Source organism: Callorhinchus milii, unplaced genomic scaffold (genome assembly GCF_018977255.1).
Source record: "Callorhinchus milii isolate IMCB2004 unplaced genomic scaffold, IMCB_Cmil_1.0 Scaffold3, whole genome shotgun sequence".
NCBI lineage: Eukaryota > Metazoa > Chordata > Chondrichthyes > Chimaeriformes > Callorhinchidae > Callorhinchus > Callorhinchus milii.
This window is the reverse complement of record NW_024704744.1, coordinates 36621931-36643273: the sequence shown is the minus strand read 5'-3', so window position 1 is coordinate 36643273 and position 21343 is coordinate 36621931. Positions and strand designations below refer to the sequence as shown.

At 40.4% G+C, this 21343-nt stretch overlaps 1 protein-coding gene across 1 annotated transcript in view; it reads right to left on the bottom strand.

Annotated features, from left to right (window-relative positions):
* Positions 1 to 21343, bottom strand: part of nt5dc1 (5'-nucleotidase domain containing 1) — a 265220-nt gene that overhangs the window by 243790 nt on the left and 87 nt on the right. Inside the window, exons 1-7 of the mRNA XM_042332983.1 lie at positions 21307 to 21343; positions 15803 to 15894; positions 10488 to 10559; positions 9895 to 10004; positions 8538 to 8617; positions 7222 to 7287; positions 5553 to 5634 (exon numbers count right to left, since the gene is read on the bottom strand). The exon at positions 21307 to 21343 is cut by the window's right edge and continues 87 nt beyond it. Coding sequence (XP_042188917.1) covers positions 5553 to 5634; positions 7222 to 7287; positions 8538 to 8617; positions 9895 to 10004; positions 10488 to 10559; positions 15803 to 15894; positions 21307 to 21343 — 539 coding nt within the window. The remainder of the gene's footprint in view (positions 1 to 5552; positions 5635 to 7221; positions 7288 to 8537; positions 8618 to 9894; positions 10005 to 10487; positions 10560 to 15802; positions 15895 to 21306) is intronic.

Below are 21343 nucleotides of genomic sequence, written 5' to 3'. Positions count from 1 at the left end.
AAAAAGGACTCACCCACGCCCCCAACCCCCTTTGCTGAATTTTATGCATCAGAAACATAAATTAAATTTCCAAAACAGCAATCAATACACCCAATGTTACCATGAGAAAAATTAAGTGTAGCCATTCCACTTCCCAAAAGTATATCTTAAAAATGCCAGTTATACTGAAAACTGCTAATTAACAAAGCACAGTACCAAGACACATCAAATGTATTGCACCACAAAGTCATTCCATCATTACCCACTGTTACATACAATAATTTCAATTTCGTTTTTACATACTTAAGTTTCGGAGGGAGAGCAGGACAAATTCTCTTAATTATTTGTCCCAAATCTCTGATATAACAACAATGACACAATGCATTTATATAGCACCTTCCATGTCGGGATGACGTCCCAAGACACTAGACAGTCAAGGGTTTGACAAGAGCTGGGGGTTCAAATGAAGAGGAGTGGAAGGCAAGGGGTTGGTGGTGGGAAGATGACCAAAGGCACAGTCAAAGAGGATGGTCTCTATTCAGACCTTGAAGGCAGTGAGAGAAGGGGTGAGGCAAAGGGACTCCAGGATGTGTTCCAAAGGGTGGGATCAGAAAGACGGAAGGCCCTATCGCCGATGGTGGAGCGGGTAGGGCAATGTCATGAAGCAGGCAGTGCCCGCCCAAGCAGAGAGAGTGGGCAGGTTGACAAGGGTTTATCCGGTCACTGAGATAGATAAGGTGTGGCAAGACCATGGAGGACTTTAAAAGTGAAGACAAGGATCTCCATTATGAGAAGAAATCCCTGCTTACTTCCTGCCTTCTGCATTGGTACAGAGATGTCATATACACAGGGAATGCCGCTGACGTCACTTCAGGAAGAAAGTGATATTAACATGAAAGAAGTGATGTGAGCAGTGACCTGACAATTCGAAAGTTGGGATTATTTTTTTGCCTCACTTACAACATCTCCGGTGACACATTAGACACAGATCAACCACTTTAATATTACTGTTTTTTTGTCAGTTTAGATAATATACTGAGGTCAACAATTGATTTTATAACTGTTCTTGAAACCTTAGAGACTTGAAACCTTTTATGCAATTATAAGGTTCATGAGCAAATTCATCTTTCAACCAGATATTTAACTGATTTTTTTTACACTGCAATTACAGTCAAACTGCAAACACATACAGCAACACATCTATTTCATAATACAAATGTTATTTACATTCTGTACTTCGAATTTTTGGATGACATTTACTACAAAGACATTGCAATGTACTGAGCAGTGAAAATGCAATTCTAGAAAAAATAAATCAAGTTATTGACAGAGAATTAAATATTATGCTTAAATCATAAGCACTTGACTATGGTTCATGGAGTCAAGCAGTAATATACAGTAGGCTTGTTATAACACAGAGACCTATTGACCTGGAAGTCAATCATTTTAATGCAAGAAGTAGCCAGTGCGCAAGAGACAAACAGGGCAGCTGCACTAATGGGCAGTGAATGAGGTCCACATCACAACTGTGCAAGAACCAAATCCACACTAAAAAGAAGCATGTTATAACGGACTCGGACTCCAACAGAATGCAACAAGACCCTTTCTTGGTAGCTTCAACACAAGAAATCCAGAGATCAATTATGTAAATATTTGTCAAACATTCCACTAACCATTTCATAACCCACCTAACTCCACTTCATTGCTCTCAATCTGGCATTAATATTTACCAACACAACCAGACCTACACTGTAATGAATGCATTAGGTTTTATAGAATTGATCTGCTCACATTTCTAACCATGAATAAGCAAATACGTTTAACCATGGCATCTTTTGCGCCATGGCAAATGTTACACATTCAACAGTAACAAACCAAGATGGCAAATGGCTGGAGTATTGACTAGTGGAGTGCCACAAGGATCAGTGCTTGGGCCTCAGCTATTTACAATTTACATCAATGAGGACATTGAATATAACGTATCTAAATTCGCGGATGACACTAAACTAGTTGGGAGAGTAAGCTCTGAGGATGATGCAAAAAGATTGCAATGGGATATAGATAGGCTAGGGGAGTGGGCGAGTAGGTGGCAGATGGAATTTAATGTGGGGAAGTGTGAAGTTATTCACCTAGGTAGAAAAAATAGAAAAACAGATTATTTTCTAGAGGGGGCGAGATTAGATAGTGTTAAGTGTTCAGAGGGATTTGGGTGTCCTTGTACACCAGTCTCAAAATGTTAGTTTGCAGGTGCAGCAAGCAACTAAGAAGGCGAACGGCATGTTAGCGTTCATTGCAAAAGGCTTAGAATATCAGAGTAGGGAAGTCTTGCTGCAACTGTATAGGGCCTTGATGAGACCGCACCCAGAGTATTGCGTGCAGTTTTGTCTCTTTATTTAAAAAGGGACATACTTGCCCTAGAGGGGGTGCAGCATAGATTCACTCGGTTAGTTCCTGGAATGAGGGGACTGACCTATGAGGATAGGCTGAATAAACTAGGGCTGTATTCTCTAGAGTACAGAAGAATTAGGAGAGATCGCATTGAAACATGTAAGATTCTTAAAGGGTCAGCTTTTTAGAACAGAGTTGAGGAAACATTTCTTCACTCAGAGTGTAGTGAATTTATGGAATTTATGGAATTCACTACCCCAGAAGACTTAGATGCTCAGTCCTTGAACATCTTCAAGGCTGAGACTGATAGATTTTTTAAAAATAGAGGGATAAAGGGATATGTGGATAGGACAGGTAATTAGAGTTAAGTCTGAAGATCAACCGTGATCTTATTGAATGGCGGGGCAGGCTCGAGAGGCCGAATGGCCTACTCCTGCTCCTAATTCTTATGGTCTTATGTTCTTATAGTGCTGCTGCACACATCACAGTGAATAAAGAGTGATCACCACAAAACACCAAAACCACTATGTTGGATTTTAACTACTGTACAAACATGCAAATAACATACAAATATATCTCAGATGAAATTTCTGAACATTGTTCATTAAACGAGAAACGTGTGCCTTGATTTAGTACACAGACTATGCCTTTTAAATTATGCAACCATCTTTTTCAAAATTAATACTCAAAATAGACCACATTGATCTGCAAAAATGTTGGTGCTTCAATTGGTCATTGAACACAATAAAAACAAATTGCATTCATATAGCACCTTTCACATCAGGAGGACATCCCGATATTATTATTATTATTTCACATTATTAGAAGTATTACTATTTTAATTTGTAGATCACCAATTACGCTCAATTTACAGACCAAGATTAGTAATGGAGACAGATTAAGAATAATTAAAATTAAATTAAATTAAAATTAAAATTAAAAAATTATTAAGAAAGGCCACGCAACAGAGACAGGAGACGGCCAGCAAAGCGCAAAAATGTGATGACCTGTGTAAGACTGGAACTACTACAACAGAAATGTGGAGTCCTATAGCTCAGTGGTTAGAGCACTCGCTTTGCAGGCGAGACCTGAGTTCAATTTCAGGCAGGGCGAAACCTTGGGCGGGTTTCCTTGCTCCACACGCCTAATAATGGTCCCTCTAAGGCCAAAAACAATGGTAAATTGGTCATTTTCAATCTACGACTGTTTGTGGGACATTGCTATGCGCAATTGGCTGCCGCGTTCGCCCACAAATGTACAGTCAGTTCACCTTGCAGTGTGTTCTGTGAAGCGCTTGGGACGTCCTCCCGACGTGAAAAGCGCTATATCAAATGCAAGGATTATTATTATTATTATAAATGAAACTCGACCCAGTTTTTTTTTAAAAAAACAGTAGTTGACAAAATTGAGTTAAATTCATGTGCGGTTTGTGGTGATGAAATCTAAGCATGGTTTTCCAATAGCAATCTCTGATGAATCTATTTTTTTAAAGCTTACTTTTTTAAAAATAAAGATATTTTCAGTCTTATAGTCTTCTCCAAGAGGCTTGTTTAATACTATCAGCTCTGAAACTGTATATATATAATATATATGTGTGCGGAAACTAATGTAACAATAGCAGCGATAGAACAATAATAATTTCCAGGTATAATTTAATTTACAATACTGTCTGCCCTCGTCCATCACATGGTAAAAGATGGCCACTGAGAAGTTGAAATCTCTGCATGCACAGGTTTTGAGTGAGTTGAGTTCACATCTGTCACTTCACGCATGCATGGTTTAGAAAATTAAGGGAAATCACATTTGAAAACAAATTATTTAATGTGTGACTAATTATTTGTGCCAATATTTGAACGCATAATTATAGTAATTAACATTTAACTGACTGTTTCTGGTTTCTGTTGTTTGATAGGCAGCAAAGAGAAATCAAAGATAGACAGACTGCAGAAACAGATGTAAAGATGGAGATAGTCGCGATGTACACAGTAGCATCCAGTTCCAAGGCAGTAATTGCGATCCGTAAAATCTCAATCGGTCTTATATACATCTGCAATCATTGGTCAGTTAGTTGGCTAGATACCCCACACTAAAAATAGCTGATTTTCCAACACAGAAAGTGACATCAGCAACAATTTGATGACCCGGAAGTCAGCCATTATTAGCTCAAGGGAGGCCAGCCAGCCCGCACACTCAAGCCAATAGGGTTCCCACCTTATGAACTAACCAGTGTTATAAAGGGGTGATTTGTAATGGGATTCTATTGCATAAGTGTAATGGGGCAAAATGGCTGCCATTGCATGGCTTGCTGGCTTGTAGATAAGTATGTGCACTCGGATCATTCCTCTTGAACAAGTGTCAGAATTAAGTTAAATGACACAAAGTAGTTAGCGATAAAATAATTTTATTTGAGTTGCAATTAACTTATTCACTGCCTTCTAAAATTGTGAAAAGGGTGAACGACTGGGATAAGATGAAAAGTTGAATTCAATAATTGAATTTATCCTCAATTTTGACAAAGTAGATCACATACAGTCCATTATGTCCAGAAAAGAATATGGAGGATTCAATCATTCCTGAATCATCTGCTCCATGATCTGATAAACAACAACCATTATTTAGAATTCACTGCTGATAAAATTGAAATATTTTCGATATCACAATAGGTTCAACCACAACGTTTGACTTCATGACATTAAAAAGCTGCACGTAGGTTTCGCTTATAAAAAGAGACAACACCAAACTGAGATTCGACTGCAAGAATAGTTGTCCTGACCAGTTTATTCTTTCTATTAACCACCATGAGAGAAAATGTGCAGGACCATTAGTGATTAAATTAAACATTGAATTCAAGTGGGGAACGGCAACATCACAAGCTGAATGTACCAACACCAGAGCACCATGTCGTTGAAAACACTTAACAAAGGATTCTGCTGGTAAATAAACTTTGATAATGTCCTTTTTTTTGCAAAGGATGGAGTAAACGGTCCAAAAGAGAATACTGTCCAAAACAGCACCAAGTGGTCTCCCAAGTGTTGTATACCAACTTGGTAGTGCTTTAAGATGAATATTTCAGATTCACAATCTTTTACAAAAGTTCATTGTCAAAAAGCAGTTTCACAAACTCCTACAAGTATATGCATTTTATTTATACTGTTACATACAACCATGTGCACTGATTGACTTACCTTTGAAGGCAGAAGCTTTGTAATTGTACTCAATGGAAGAAATTACATCTTTCCAGAATTCATATTTCTTTGTAGTTTCTTGCTGTAAACAAAAGGAATGATTCAAATACCTTAATCTTACCATTTCAATTGCCATTTCTAAGATTCAAAACTACAAACCAATTTTAGTCAGAACAGTTATCAAAATTATTATTACTACAAGCAGAAGGATTTTAGGGGTTAAAAAAGACAAAGGGAACAGTGCGGAAGACAAGATTGTAAGATTTACTGTTGAAAATGTTGTTTCTCCTTAGTTTCCAAAATCATTCATTTAAAAATGAATTCATTTGTTCTGAATTGTTCAAATAGCTATAGGCTATTCGGCCTATCGTGTCTGTGCCGGCTCTTTGAAAAGAGCGATCCAAATCAATCCCACTCCCCCGCTCTCTCCCCATAGCCCTGCAAACTTGTCTTCCCCAATGACCCAAATATTCAGTCTTTTTTTAAAAATACATTTTTAGCCTTATCAAACCTTCTTTGTTGAAAGATGTGTAAAAATGTAATTACTCAAGCTATTGATGCAGTTTATAACAAAGGAGGTTTGATAAGGCTAAAATGGTATGTAAGAAATATAGGCTTTAGTCCTACGCATAGAACATTTTGAGTATTATATAACTATTAGAATTTGCCTGAAAGTTACAATGGTGGAAAGGATAATGAATGAAACACACCAGCAACACCACCTTGCATTTATATAGCATCTTTCACATGGCGAATTATCTCCAAGCACTTTATACAGACTGTACCAGACACCAAGCAGGTGGAGAGGGGTCCCGATTGTTGGAATAGATGAAAAGATAGATTTTCAGAAGGCTTTTAAATACAGATATGACTGTTACTTTTAAAGTTAATACACTGACATCACTTTACTTGCAGAGCACTTTATTGTACTTTACGTCAATTTAAATTAAATAATATATTGTCTGTTGATATAATTTAAAGATTTTTCTGAAGCTATAACAATAATTTGCAGGACTCTCCTTTGTGCTGAGATTGGCTTTAGGACCTCAATGTGAATGAAACCATTCATCGCCTTGTACATCCCAACCAAATTTAACATTGAGGAGTCAACAAAACTAAAAAAAGTGAGCATAAAAGGTGATGTTAAATCATATGCAGAATGGTTCAAACTTTGCTGAGTTTTTCAGTCAGTTTCATAAAGAAGAATACACCAACTGTTAAAAATAAATATGAACTTCCACAATTTCTTTAAACAATTATTTCAGAAATGCTATACTTTTATGATTTATAAATATCTTACAGGAAATTAGCAGCAGATTTGAACCAGGCTTGTATTAACTTTTGTGCCAGAGACTGATCATAACAACACGTCCCTTTAAAGTTTGAAACTTTCTGAAGTAAGAGAAAGGGGATTGGATTGGTCGATGTTAGGAGAACGCAGTTGTCCGTTCAGAAAAACAATACGTTTCTTAGTACATTTATGATAAACACACACCAATTATTCCTTGCCAGAGTAATCTTGAGTAAATTTAGTGGTCAAAACTTAATTCAACCGAATTGTCCTAACCTCAAACAGCTAGAAATGATACAAATCTCCACTGAGTAAAAACAGGCACCACCAAGGACTCTGTACATATGAGTACATATGATCCTAGATTAAAACACATACCTGTTTCACTTGGTCAAAAGCCACCTCTGGTTCAAGGGAAATAGCCGCAGCAGGAGTAACCAGATCCTGTGATAAATAAATAAGTTTGTACTCTTAACTGTTAATTACTAGAAACTAATGAACAACATGCGGAAGGTTTCAGGATTGTGAAGTAATGATACTGAATCTGCAGAAAATATTACCAAGTTACTTGTACATTATCTTAGGACCTCATTTTATTATTTTTCAAAATTAAACTTCAGTTTAATGCTGTTCATTAAATACCACAGACCTCAATCAATCCCTCTTTGACAAAGGTCTAAATACAATGATATGAATCCAAAGAATCAGGGTATTCTGCACTGCAGAAACACCTCACTGTTGTTCATGTAAAGCAAGTTTTTGTTTCCTAAATCCCAGCTTAAAAATTGCCACTCCCCTTATCAGTAAGAAGCTGCAAAACACTGATAAACAAATCCAGTTGTGGTGATGTGTGATAATTGAGAATTTACAAACACGCTATCCATGTTTATTAGGGGTGTGATTTCTGCATTACGTAGGTAAATGGAAAGATTGGTAGTAATTAGTGAATGAGTGTTATTTCAATCCATGACTGTTTGTGGGACACTGCTGTGTGCAATTGACTGACGCATTTCACCCACAAAATATAGTCAATTCACTTTACAGTATATTCTGTGAAGTGCTTTGAGACACCTTAAAGATATAAGGCGCTATAGCAAATGCAAGGATTATTATTTTTTTTCATTAAATTGCCAGTGTTTTAAAATTTGGAAAACATGCTATCACTTTTATTAGGGTAATTTTAATGTTCTAAATGTATACAAAACAAATTTTGGACTGTTTTATGTTTACCACACTACATTTTTCCTCAAATATAACTGAAAATTAGGAATTACCTTAATATTGTGGATCCGTTATATTTGGAACAATGCAGTACTACTTTCTATTGCTAAGATTTGGAAAATAAGCTATAATGAGATACTATGGAAACCCGAAACATTTGCAAGTAAGAAAAGATAGCTCAGGGGAGATCTTATTGAAGATTCAAGTTTTTATGGAATAAGGTAAATTGAACAAATCAAATGCTTGTCATGACTACAATTTCTACAACAAGGGAGCACAAGTTTGATATTTTTCTGGTCTTTTATATTCTTAATTTACAGTAGATTTTCTATGGAAGAGAGGGGACATTATAGTATACTTTTACGTAAAGTGAAACTAACATTCTCTCCTATCCCAAGAGAAAAATGTGTGAAAAGGAATGTACGATAACATATATAAATCTGCAATGAAGGAAGCCAGTCATATTGTCTCACCTGATCTAAAAGATCCACTATCCGAGCAGATAGAAGGGCTCCTGGAAGGTCAAAATAATTGTCATAGAAATGATACTTCCCTGATAAGAGAGAGAGAATTCAGTCAGAACAACAGCAGCAGTAGCTTGCAGTTATATAGCAACCTTCACACAGCAGCATCCTGGAGCTCAGATTCACTGTTAAAAGATTAATACATTTCTAACAAAGCTAATAAATAATAGTATTCAATTGGAGGCAATAGTATGCAAGGAAATTGGATATATATTGAAAAGAAAAAATTGCAATGCTATGGGGAAGTGAGACAATTGGACAACTCTTTCAATTAACTGGCACAGGCACAGTTGGCCAAATGACCAGCTTCTGTGTTGTAGGATTCTATGATTCTACAATTTGTAAACTGTTTAGGTTTTGTATCTCATTGCTACAACCAGTGATTTACCTTTTTTAAAAAAAGGATAATATTCAATAACATGCCATTAAATCATTGGGTAGGCAATGTTTGGCAATTATTATCACCAAAATATTTCCCAACCATTTTACATTTTTAGGAACTCTCACAGAAATAGAATAAATCTAAAAATGGTAATACACATACATAATTCACTCACACATAAGCAATTCACTAAAAGTAGCAACACGGGTTAATAAGGCCATAAAAAAGGCAAACCAGGCATTGGGGTTCATTTCTAGAGGGATAGAAATGAAAAGCAGGACAGTAATGGTAAACTGCTACAGAACCTTGGTTAGACCACACTTAGAATACTGTGTACAGATCTGGTCCCCACATTATTGAAGGGATGTAAAGGCACTGGAGAGAGTGCAAAGGAGATTCACAAGGATGATCCCAGAACTCAGAGGTTATACCCATCAGGAAAGGCTGAACATGCTTGGACTCTTTTCTCTTGAAAAGAGGAGGGTAAGGGGTGACCTGATAGAAGTCTTTAAAATTATGAAAGGTTTTGATAGGGTAGACATAAGGAAGATGTTTCCACTTGTGGGGAGAACAAAACCCGGGGCCATCAATATAGTCACAAATAGATCAAATAGGGAAATCAGGAGAAATTACTTCACAGAGAGTAGTGGGAATGTGGAACATGCTACCACAAGGAGTTGTTGAGGCAAATGGCATAGATGTATTTAAGGGAAAGTTAGATAGGTACATGAGGAGAAAGAAATAGAAAGTTATGCTTGAAGGTTTAGTTGAGGAAGGGCAGGAGGAGGCTCATGTGGAGTATAAACACCAGCATAAACCAGTTGAGCTGAATGGCCTGTTTCTGTGCTGTATATTCTCACGTATTCTAATGTACTCTAATGTAAGTTTTAATGCTTTCAATATGCAAAGTCATGTGTTACATACCTGAACGTGCAAATGTCCCATTGATAGTTTTGAAGTGCTTCCATTTCCTCTTCTTTCCATAGCTTTCTATTATTTGTTCTACTGTCAAACATTTAGTGCCATGACTGGCCCTAATGGAAGAATCAAACATGGAAAATCCATTTCTTTTTACTCAGGTAAAATAATTAAAATTAAATTCTGCTGTAATTCGATACTATCATATGCGCTGGGAATATCAATATCGATTTATATGTATAAAGATTAAGGATAAAATGGCACAGCAATAAATTGCTCAAAATGTTTGAGGCCACAACAATCATGGCTCAGTTGGACTACATATGGTCATAGTTTTAATGGTCACAAATGTTACAGATGCAACCCAAATCTTAAATAGACTTTCTGATCAATCACTTCTCTGGTTACCATTTTTCTATTTTATCCACAATATGCCTATGTTTAAACAAACTCAAATTCCTAGGATTTCATATTCAACCTCAAATGATTCCTACATGGGCTACAAGGATCTCGTAATCCTTGTTTTACAATCCAAGTATAAATTCTATTAAACTTGACCTTAAGCCATTATTGTTTAAATGACAAATTAAAATCACTACCTCAGAACTGTCCCATCTTCACCCAGTTTCAGCAAATTTCCATCTTCGAAGTCGAAAATCAAGCCTTTAAAACTACCAAAAGAACAAGAGTTAAGACTGGAAAAAAAGCAAGTGTAAAATCGAGTTCAGTGATGAGATTATTAATAATTATACTTGCATTTGATATATCGCCTTATCGCATCATCAAGACATTAACAGGATTTTCTGTGAAATGTAGCGAGTGAGTATTTATAGGCAAACGCAACAGCTAATTTTCATACAACAATGTCCCATAAACAGACATGAAGTGAATGACAAATTTTATTTGGGAGACTGTTGGCCAGCATATCAGGAGAAACTCCTTTCTCTTTTCAAATTGTGCCACGGGATCTTTTACATACATCTGAAAAGTCAGATGGGACCTCGGATTAAAGACTCATTTATGATTTGTTGGAACATGCATACAAAAAGCACATCAAATTGTTTACACAAATAAACCTCAACAGATTGTTTCCTGGTAAAGTCGTGGTTGCACAAATTACTCAAAGTTTTGTATCTCTTTCAAAGATACATATGGCACAAGAAAATACACATGACTCATAGTGGCAACCAGTACTCCCAATGTTGTGCAGGTATAAATCTGCAATATCACGGATTCTCGACAACATTTGCCCCTCCAAGACATCTCTCTGGACAAGCAATGTTAATACAGTGTCAGCCTGGCTGAGTTGGTAGCACGCTCGCCTCTGAGTCAAAAGGTTGTGTTTTTAATTTATTATTAATTCATTTGTCCTTTACTTAATCTTCTCCATGCCCTGAATTTTAAATTGCATTTATTGGACTACGGTGACCCAAATTGTACAGTATTCCAAGTGTGTGCATGAGTGGTGGTGGTGAGTCGAACCACTGGTGGTCGAACCAGTGCTTTAAACAAGCACGGCAGTAGTGTGTTTAACTTGTGCTCTATCCATTTAGTTAAATAAAGCTCAACTCCTGTTGGATACCTATTTTCTTTACTCATACTAAACGCTATGCTAATGAGTTCAACAATCAAACCCACAGGAAACCCAAATCCCTCTCATGGATCATGCTTTTTGTACATCTTTTATATCTTAATTTTTTATATATCTCACTGTTTATTCTACTTTCCAATCTCATCACTCTGTGTTTAATTTATCAAACATAGTTTCGCTGAATTTTTTCTACAGAGAAAGAATTTTTTCTTTCTAAAAAGTTCAAGGTTCTGTCTGGTTCAGGTCCTACCTTTCACACCGCCTGCACTTCGGGGAGGCAAATGGCTTCTCCTCCAGCCCCTGCACCGTCTCGTGCGGTGTTCCTCAGGGCTCTGTCCTCGGTCCCTCCTTTTCACCCTCTACATACTAATGGGGTAAATTTCCACATGTGTGCGGATGACACCCAACTCTACCTCTCTGCCTCCACTTTCAACTCCAGGACCATTGGCGTCCTGACCGACTGCCTGTCCGACATCATGTCCTGGACGAGGGCCAACTTTCTCCAACTCAACGTCAGCAAGACCGAGGCCCTTCTGATTGGCTCACGCCAGCGCCTCCGCACCTCAGGCGCTGGCAGCATCAGCATCCACGGCTGCGCACTCAACCTCACTAAGCCGGTCAGGAACCTGGGTATCTTGTTTGAACCTGAACTGTCCTTTCTCCACCACACCTGCGCCATGACCGGCACTGCCTACCACCACCTCCGCAACATTGCCAGACTCTGCCACTGCCTCACCCCTCAGGCTGCCCAAACCCTCACCCACGCATTCATCACATCAAGGCTCGATTACGGGAACTCTCTCCTCATCGGCCTTCCCAACGCTTCCCTTCACAAGCTGCAGATCATCCAAAACTCTGCAGCTTGTGTACTCTCACACACCAGGCTCCGTGACCCCATCACTCCTACCCTCGCCCGACTCCACTGGCTCCCCATCCCCCAGAGGATCGAGTTCAAGATCCTCATCCTCACTTTTAAGGCCATCCATGGCCTTGCCCCCTCCTACCTCTCTGACCTGCTGACTCCCTACCAACCTGCTCACTCCCTCCGTTCAGCGGGCTCCGGCCTGCTCCATGTCTTCCGCCCGACCCACACTACCATCGGTGACCGGGCTTTCAGCCTCTCTGCCCCCACACTCTGGAACTCCATCCCACTTTCAGTACTTTGCCTCGCTTCCTCCCTTGCCTCCTTCAAGGCCGGTCTCAAGACCCTTCTCTTCAACCGTGCCTTTGGTCTCCCTCCCACCTCTCTGCCTTCCCTCACCCTTACACCACCCCTCCCCCATGCTCGGGCCCCGACACCTGACTGTTCAGCGCTTTGGGACGTCCTTCCGACGTGAAAGGCGCTCTATAAATGTAATTTTGTTGTTGTATAACATTTCTTTTTTTAATTGTTTTATGTTTTAGTAGTGTAATATTATATCCATTTCCTCTCTGCCTTTGGCTTATTTTTTCAACTACAATAACTTGGCATTGCTAAGGTTTGTTTCCTTTACTAAACTTAATGTTTGAAACCACAGAAAAAAGTCCTAACCTGATCTCGTATGTGAAGCCACCAAATTGTGCTTCTCAGCAACTGGGAGACATGTTCTAAAAAGAGAGCTTCAAATACGTGGGTACAGGACCAAACAAGCCCATTCCCATTGTAAAATAATGACATGTGTCAGCCTGGCTCAGTAGGTAGCACTCTGCCTGTGCGTCAGAAGGTTTTGGTTGAAGACCCACATTCAAAATTGGGACTCATATAATCTAAGATGACATCCCAATACAGTATTGGGGTGTGCTGCATCGTTGGAGGTGCTCTCCTTTGGATGAGATCCTAAGCTGAGGCTCCGTCTGCCACTTCAGGTGCACGTTAAAGATCCCATGGCACTACCTGGAAAGAGAAAGGAGTCTCTTCCACTATCCTGGCCAAAATTCCCCCAAAATAAAATTAGTCATTCACTTCATGGCTGTATGTGAGACATTACTGTGTGCAAGTAGACTGCCCCATTCACCCACAAAAACACAAGAGTCACTCCACTTTACAGTATATCCTGTGAAGCATTTTGAGATGCCCTCTTGATGGAAAAGGATTATTATTATAATAAAAATCAGTAATTCTACTCTACTATATCTCTCATATTCACTTTTGATATGTTTGTTTACATGAAAGGTGTCATATAAATGCAAGTTGGTTTTGCTGTTGCTCCTTTCAATTAATGATTTGCCTGATAGCTATCTGATTTTCTCTTGAATTAGCTAATATAAAACTCATACTGATGATTGAGAAAATCGACTGAAGTGGATATGCCTGAGACCATAATAGCAATTTAACCAGTCATTATTTTCTGTGAAAAGAAATAATCAACAGATGCAACTTTTTTGCTTCACTGTGCATCTATAAATATTGTAGTAAATATTTAGAGGAAATATTAGATGGGCATTGCATTTGCTTAGTGAAAACACGTCCTATTATGTAATGAGTTAACTAGATGCCTGCCCTTTCTCATTCACATTATTAGTTAGCTGGCAATTCCCTGGTAATGCCATTGAAGTACCATATCAATATTGTACAATATATCAGATATTTCTCATCTGCTAAGGAAAACCGGTAACATAAGATCACTTTCAGTACTTTCAATATAAGAACCCCCATAATAGATCACTGCTAAACAGTGTAAGATCCCTCATCTTGTATTGATATACTGATTTACATACAAAGTTTGTATCTCTGGATCCTTGCTTCACATCCACCTAGATTGTTGAGATGAAGATCTAGCTGTGGTTGTTGCAAGGTCCTAAACTGAAGAGAGTTATCTGATCTCAGTTATCCACAAGCCTATCATGAATAAAGCAGCACACAATATAGCATTACATTTGCAACCTCCCTCTAAAAGCACACAAGAATAGGTAAAGTGAGACATGGAAATTTGCACTGGTTGAGTCTAGGGTGCTTTTCTGGGGCTGAGCTGAAGCACATTGCTGAGATACTGTAAATGCAGCTTTACAATGGTTGCAACTCATTCTATGGCTTTCCTTGGAGTGCTCATACTGGTTTTAACAAGTGTAAAAAGTGTTCCATAGTGCATCATATTGTTTGAGCACAAAATCTATCAGCAAAAAATATAAACCAAGAACGTTATAACGAATGGCACACATCTACGATTCTACTTTCAATAAACGTAATGAGTTTTCAAATCTCCACGCTACCAATAAAAATCCACAATACTAATAAAAATCCACACTACTAATAAAAATACACACTGCTAATAAAAATACACACTGCTAATGAAGGTATTGGAAGATTATACAGATATTCAAGCACATTATTAGCAAATAGTTTCAAACATTGCTGGTAATTTTCTTCAATTCTCCAACCATGCCTTCATTCAACTCTAAATGTCTCCCCCTTTCTGTTCAATGTTGACCATTCCCATGTTAAGTACAAAGGTATTGCTCCATGTTTACTGAAGGAGTTAAGTAGTTGTTGTCATCATAAATTTCACTAATTAAGAATTCTTCATCTGGGAACATTTCCTCAATTGTAAACTGTCCAATTAAGTTTCCCTAATTAATTTGTTTGTATTGTTTCAACACGCTTCACCCACAAAACATAGTCAATTCACTTTACAGTATATTCTGTGAAGTGCTTTGAGACATCTCAAAGACGTGATAAGGCGCTATATCAAATGCAAGGATTATATAAGTATGATCCTTACATCTACTCCAGCACTATTAAAATGTAATCATTGTGATTTTACTAATTCTAGTGAATGTCACATTCCACACTTACAGTGAGAAATCGATTTAAGCACAGGATGCAAAATTCGTTAGAGCTACTGCACAGGGCCTGGTAACCTCTTTGGAAAGCCTTATTTTAAATCAAGAAAATCTAGCATTGACAATTTAGTAAATATAGGTTTTCTAGACTTTACTGAGTTGTGCCAACCAAATAACCAGCAAACTCTGGTTCCAAATAAAATGTATAGACTCCATGTCAAGGTCTAACAAATTAGTTATTACTAAATCTGAAACATTTATACTGAGATGACACTACACCATAGGTTAATGTCGAGTTGTGCCCTTCCTTCTTTGAGAGTTTGCGATTGTTAAGTGATCAAAGCTTGTAGTCTCTAAACATATTCTTGTCTCCAATTATTGGAGCAAAAGACGTTATCCACTGGCAAAACTTTAAGAGCAAATGAAGCTCACGACTGCCAGCAGTTAAAGTATTTGATTCCAAACATTTTGTTTAATTTAACAAAGGTTCTGTTTGTTTACCATGGTATTGAAAGTACATTCCATTTTACTGAGTTTATTCCAAAAAGGACAACAAGGACTCACCAAAAATCCCAGCTCTCAGGAGTTAGAGTCAGAAGATCCCGGTTGTAGCCTTTCTGTTCAACTAAGAATTGAGCAAAGCTGTCATATATCAACTGTGGATTTCAAAAAGAAACATATTATATAGTGTTATGTTGTGTTGTACAATTCTGATACAAAAACTCAAGTAAATATGATGTGTGTTGATCTGCACAATACAGTACAACAGAGTTTTTGACGCAGGAAATACTTTCAACGATTACATCCCAGTGAAAATATATTGCTTTCTGCTGTGAAGAATTTGTTCATATAACCACCTACGGACAACCTGCCTTTTTCAATACCTGAAGTCTTCTGGTTTGACATGTTGGCGATAAATCTGAATTGTTATTTTGCTTTAAAATAAGTTAACATATACTGAGCCCGTATTACAAGGATTAATGTTCTCATTGCATTGTTAAACATCTTCATATTTATGCAAAGTCATATCTTGTTCATGCTTTTTAAGGTGCAATTAATTTTCAAAGAAAAAATATGCAGTCTGCATAGCATTTTATAAATCATTTCATTGCAGCTGCAAAAGTATATTATGGACAAGTATTAAATATCAATTATCCTGACAAAATCATACAGTGCAACCCCATTATAATATGCTTCATTTCAGTTTATAATGTGATTGGACTGTGGACCATATTTATTGTGTGCGCGCGCGGCTGACTTTTCACGTTAAAATGGCAGACATCCAAGGCATAAGGTTGCCACTGATAACACTTCCTGCTGTGGTGTGCAGATGTAAAGCAGGAATTGATGTAGCTGGTGATCTTTACACTTGTAAATCAGCTATTCCAGATTCCCATTCTAAAATAAATTGTGACCGCCAACTTCACTTCCCACTTTGCACTTGTGCACAAAACACCAAGTAACATTGTGACCCTTTTATCTTTTGGCATAGGAACACAGGGAGCGAACCAGCCAGCCAGCTGTACACACGTGCAGTCAAACCCGCTATCACAGCTCATTATAAGGCGGGGTGGAATTTGATGGATCTAGATCTCAAGCATCATATTTTTAACAGGGATCCACAGTAATAGTCAATATCCTTAGACTTTCCAAGCAGGTTTTTGGAGGGTTGATTTGGAGGGTTGATCAAAAAGTTGATTTTCTTATTCTCTCCTGAAAATTCTCTCCAAATGTCTCTGAGGTCTGGTTCCAAGACACTAGCAGCAGTCCAGGCCATTGGTCAAAGTGACCATCATTCCAGTCTCAACAATGACTACTTTCACTATACTTCGCTGTGGAGGGCATCACTGTCAAGTTCAATTACAATCTCATCCAATATTGACAGCTGGACTTTCCAGCAGGGGAAAGAGGAATCTGAAGTACAAATCCTGACTACCGTTTTCTCTTCCAGGATCATTTGAGATCAGGTAAGTCAGCATCAATCAGCAATTAAATCTGCAAAGGTCTGGTCGGTAGATTTTCTAAGTTAAAACACTTTTGCTTCAAAAAGTCAGTAAAATGCAATAACTATACATTATTCTGGCAAAAGCCCAATGCCCATAAAACAAATACATTAAACCAAAGTCTTTCTAAAATCTTTCCAAGGTCACACCATTCATTTAGCACAGTATTTTGTTTTCATTCATTTGCCGCTAGAGCAAAAGGAATAGCTACAGAATTGTCTGCTTGATAGCTGCCAATGTATTCTCATTTTACAATTCTACTACATGCAAGTTTATAATAATAATCCTTGCATTTGATACAAAGTTTGTTTCCTTCCTTTTTTTATATAGTCATACAACATCATGCACAATCCTCAACCTAAAAGAACAGCTGGAGGTCCATTCCTATCTGGATGGTCGAATGTGAGAAGATTCAGAAAAATAGGGATGCTCAGGGTGACTGGCAATCACAGATTTTGTAACAACGATGTACTGTAGCTGTTTACAATAACAATTTAAGTTTAATTTGCACACACAGACAATAAGCATTCATGGTTTACAAATATAACAATTCAAATAGCAAATAAATATTTTTGGATCATGTATTTTTTCATGTTTTTTTCAGGGGGAAGAGAACCAGCACAAATGCAAATATCTACCAATCTCCCGGTTAACCTTTTAAATCAATTCTGCTTCAAAAATGTTCCAGCCACATTACGATGAGAATATTTATTCCATCCTTCCCATTGCCAACCCTACAGTCTTCCCTCTGCAGCATCAACTTTGAGCTCAGGGTCTAGACTGAGATTCCAATACAGTGGTGGGGGAACAGCTACATTGTTGGACATGATGAGACATGAAATTGAGTTCCCATTTATCTGGTTATTGCATTATTCAAAAAGCTGAGGGGTTTCTCCCTGTGCCCCAGCCAACAATTTCTCAGATAAAAACGGCCATTCACTTCATGGCTAGCTGTGGGACACTGATGTGTGCAAATTGATTGTCATGTTCACTTAAAAATCAACAAAGCACTACACTTTACAGTAAATTCATGTGAACTGCTTTGAGACATAAGACGATCAAATGCAAGTATTACCATAATAAACTGTTTCTTAATCAAGTCCAGTGTCCTCACCTCAATCATCCTTTCTGTTAATCTAATTGAGCTGCTGATCACCACTGAGTGAAAAAATACTTCCCGTTGTGTGCCTTAAGCTCCTTCGCAAGCTTAAACTTGTGACTCTATGAATGTTCTGCTGACTAAGTGAACCCCAAAGTTTATTATTTGGGGTTTACTTTCCCTATCAGATGTTGAAAATTAAAATTAACATATTTAATATCCCAAGAGCAACATCTGTGCAATAAGCACTTTGAGTTATTATTTCAAGTAAATTTTGTTGATGTAAATATTATTGCATCACCTAAATGAATCAAAAACAATCCCAGATTAATTCACCAAACATTGATCTTTGATTAAGATCTGCTTATTTCCTTTCCACCGGTGATGATACCTCCTTTGTAATTGCAGTACCAGTGCCTCAATTGATCATTTTAAGCTATACTGTACTTAACCACAAAACCTTGATGAATCCCATTTATTTATTCCAATTATTTTTCAAGCAGTAAAAATGTACAGAATTAAATGGTTTGTTGACAGTTTATTCCAAATAGCTACTATGTAAGATCATAAGAATTGATAGACTAAAGAAGGCCAAACTCTATCCAGTTCTCCTTCCACCATCCTGGCAGTTGAATGCACATGTCATGTCTAAAACTATATATGTAATACAAACTACATACTATATACATTACACTGGGATGTGGTGGAGGGGGTGGAGGAGAGAGAATCTGGTTTTTTAAATTGTACAACACTGATATCTTCGAGTTATGCATTGATTACCAGTAACAGTGGCCAGTCAGCCTGTCACCATGTCAAAAGCCCGAAGCAACATTCCTGATCTCTTCAGGATCTTGAAATAAACTCCAATTCAACACATCAGAGTGCACAGCTGTAGGTTCTGCACGTCAAGCCCTGTCCCTGTCCAGCACACCCTCCCCCTCCAGATCCTCTCACACCCACCAGTAATAAGCTGGGTACAAATGCAGACAGGCTGGCTGTTTTGCCAGCTCTCTGGGGAAGCTGAAGGTGTGTCTTTTTGGCTTGTAAACAGGCTGAATGGTAGCAGCAAAGCCATTGCAGTCAAAGAGGCCTGCTCTGCCATCAGCAATGACAGCCCAGCTCCTGGAGCATTCTGCTGTCATGGATCGTCCCCTCTCTCTCTTGTGTGAGTGTCTCTGTCCCTGTCTGTCTCTCTGTGTGTCTATCTCTCTTTGTGTGTGTCTCTGTGTGTGTGTGTTTGTGTCTCTGTGTGTGTGTCTCTGTGTGTGTCTATGGTCCCTGTCTCTGTGTGTGTGTGTGTGTGTGTCTGTGTGTGTCTATGGTCCCTGTCTCTGTGTGTGTCTGTGTGCCTGAGGCTTTGCCCACCAGACTAGTTTCTCCTCCTGTGTGCAAGGTGCTGATCACACCAGCCTAACACACGCACACTCACTAACACACTAACATACACTCACACACACTCACTCACACAAACACACACACACTAACACACACTCACACACACACTAACACACACACTCACACTAACACACACACTAACACACACACACACTAACACATTCACACTAACACACACACACTAACACACACACTCACACTAACACACACACAACACACACACACACTAACACACACTCACACACTAACACACACACACACACTCACACTAACACACACACACTAACACACACTCACACTAACACACACACACTAACACACACTCACACACTAACACACACACACACACTCACACTAACACACACACACTAACACACACACACACTAACACACACACACTAACACACACTAACACACACACACACTAACACATTCACTCTCACACACACACACACTGACAGACTCACACACACTCACTCACACACACTCAGTGCCAGCCTCTCACACACACAGTGCCAGCCTCTCACACACACTCAGTGCCAGCCTCTCACACACACTCAGTGCCAGCCTCTCACACACACTCACTCACACACACTCAGTGCCAGCCTCTCACACACACTCAGTGCCAGCCTCTCACACACACAGTGCCAGCCTCTCACACACACAGTGCCAGCCTCCCTATCTCGTGCCCAGGGCAATGGGCTTGTGCCCGGGGTGAGGGGCTGCTGCCCGGGGGGGGGGGGTGAGGGGCTGCTGCCCGGGAGGGGGGGTTGGTGCCCGGGGGGGGGGGCTGGTGCCCGGGGGGGGGTGAGGGGCTGGTGCCCGGGGGGGGGGGGGGTGAGGGGCTGGTGCCCGGGGGGGGGTGAGGGGCTGGTGCCCGGGGGGGGTGAGGGGCTGGTGCCCGGGGGGGGGGGGGTGTGGGGCTGGTGCCCGGGGGGGGGGTGAGGGGCTGGTGCCCGGGGGGGGGATGAGGGGCTGGTGCCCGGGGGGGGGGGGGCTGGTGCCCGGGGGGGGGTGAGGGGCTGGTGCCCGGGGGGGGGGGGTGAGGGGCTGGTGCCCGGGGGGGAGGGGGGGGCTGGTGCCCGGGGGGGGGGGGGCTGGTGCCGGGGGGGGGGGGGTGAGGGCTGGTGCCCGGGGGGGAGGGGGGGGCTGGTGCCCGGGGGGGGGGGGCTGGTGCCGGGGGGGGGCTGGTGCCCGGGGGGGGGGCTGGTGCCCGGGGGGGGGGGGCTGGTGCCCGGGGGGGGGGGGGGGTGGGGGGGGGGGGGGGGGGGGGCTGGTGCCCGGGGGGGGGGGGGGGCTGGTGCCCGGGGGGGGGGGGCTGGTGCCGGGGGGGGGGGGCTGGTGCCCGGGGGGGGGGGGGCTGGTGCCCGGGGGGGGGGCTGGTGCCCGGGGGGGGGGCTGGTGCCCGGGGGGGGGGGCTGGTGCCCGGGGGGGGGGGGCTGGTGCCCGGGGGGGGGGCTGGTGCCGGGGGGGGGGGGGGCTGGTGCCCGGGGGGGGGGGGCTGGTGCCCGGGGTGATGGGTTGGGGGTGAATTGGTTGAAGCTGCAATAAAAAAAAGACGTGAGACTCACCCCGAAGGTCTCCGGGACGTTGTACCGACAGAGAGTG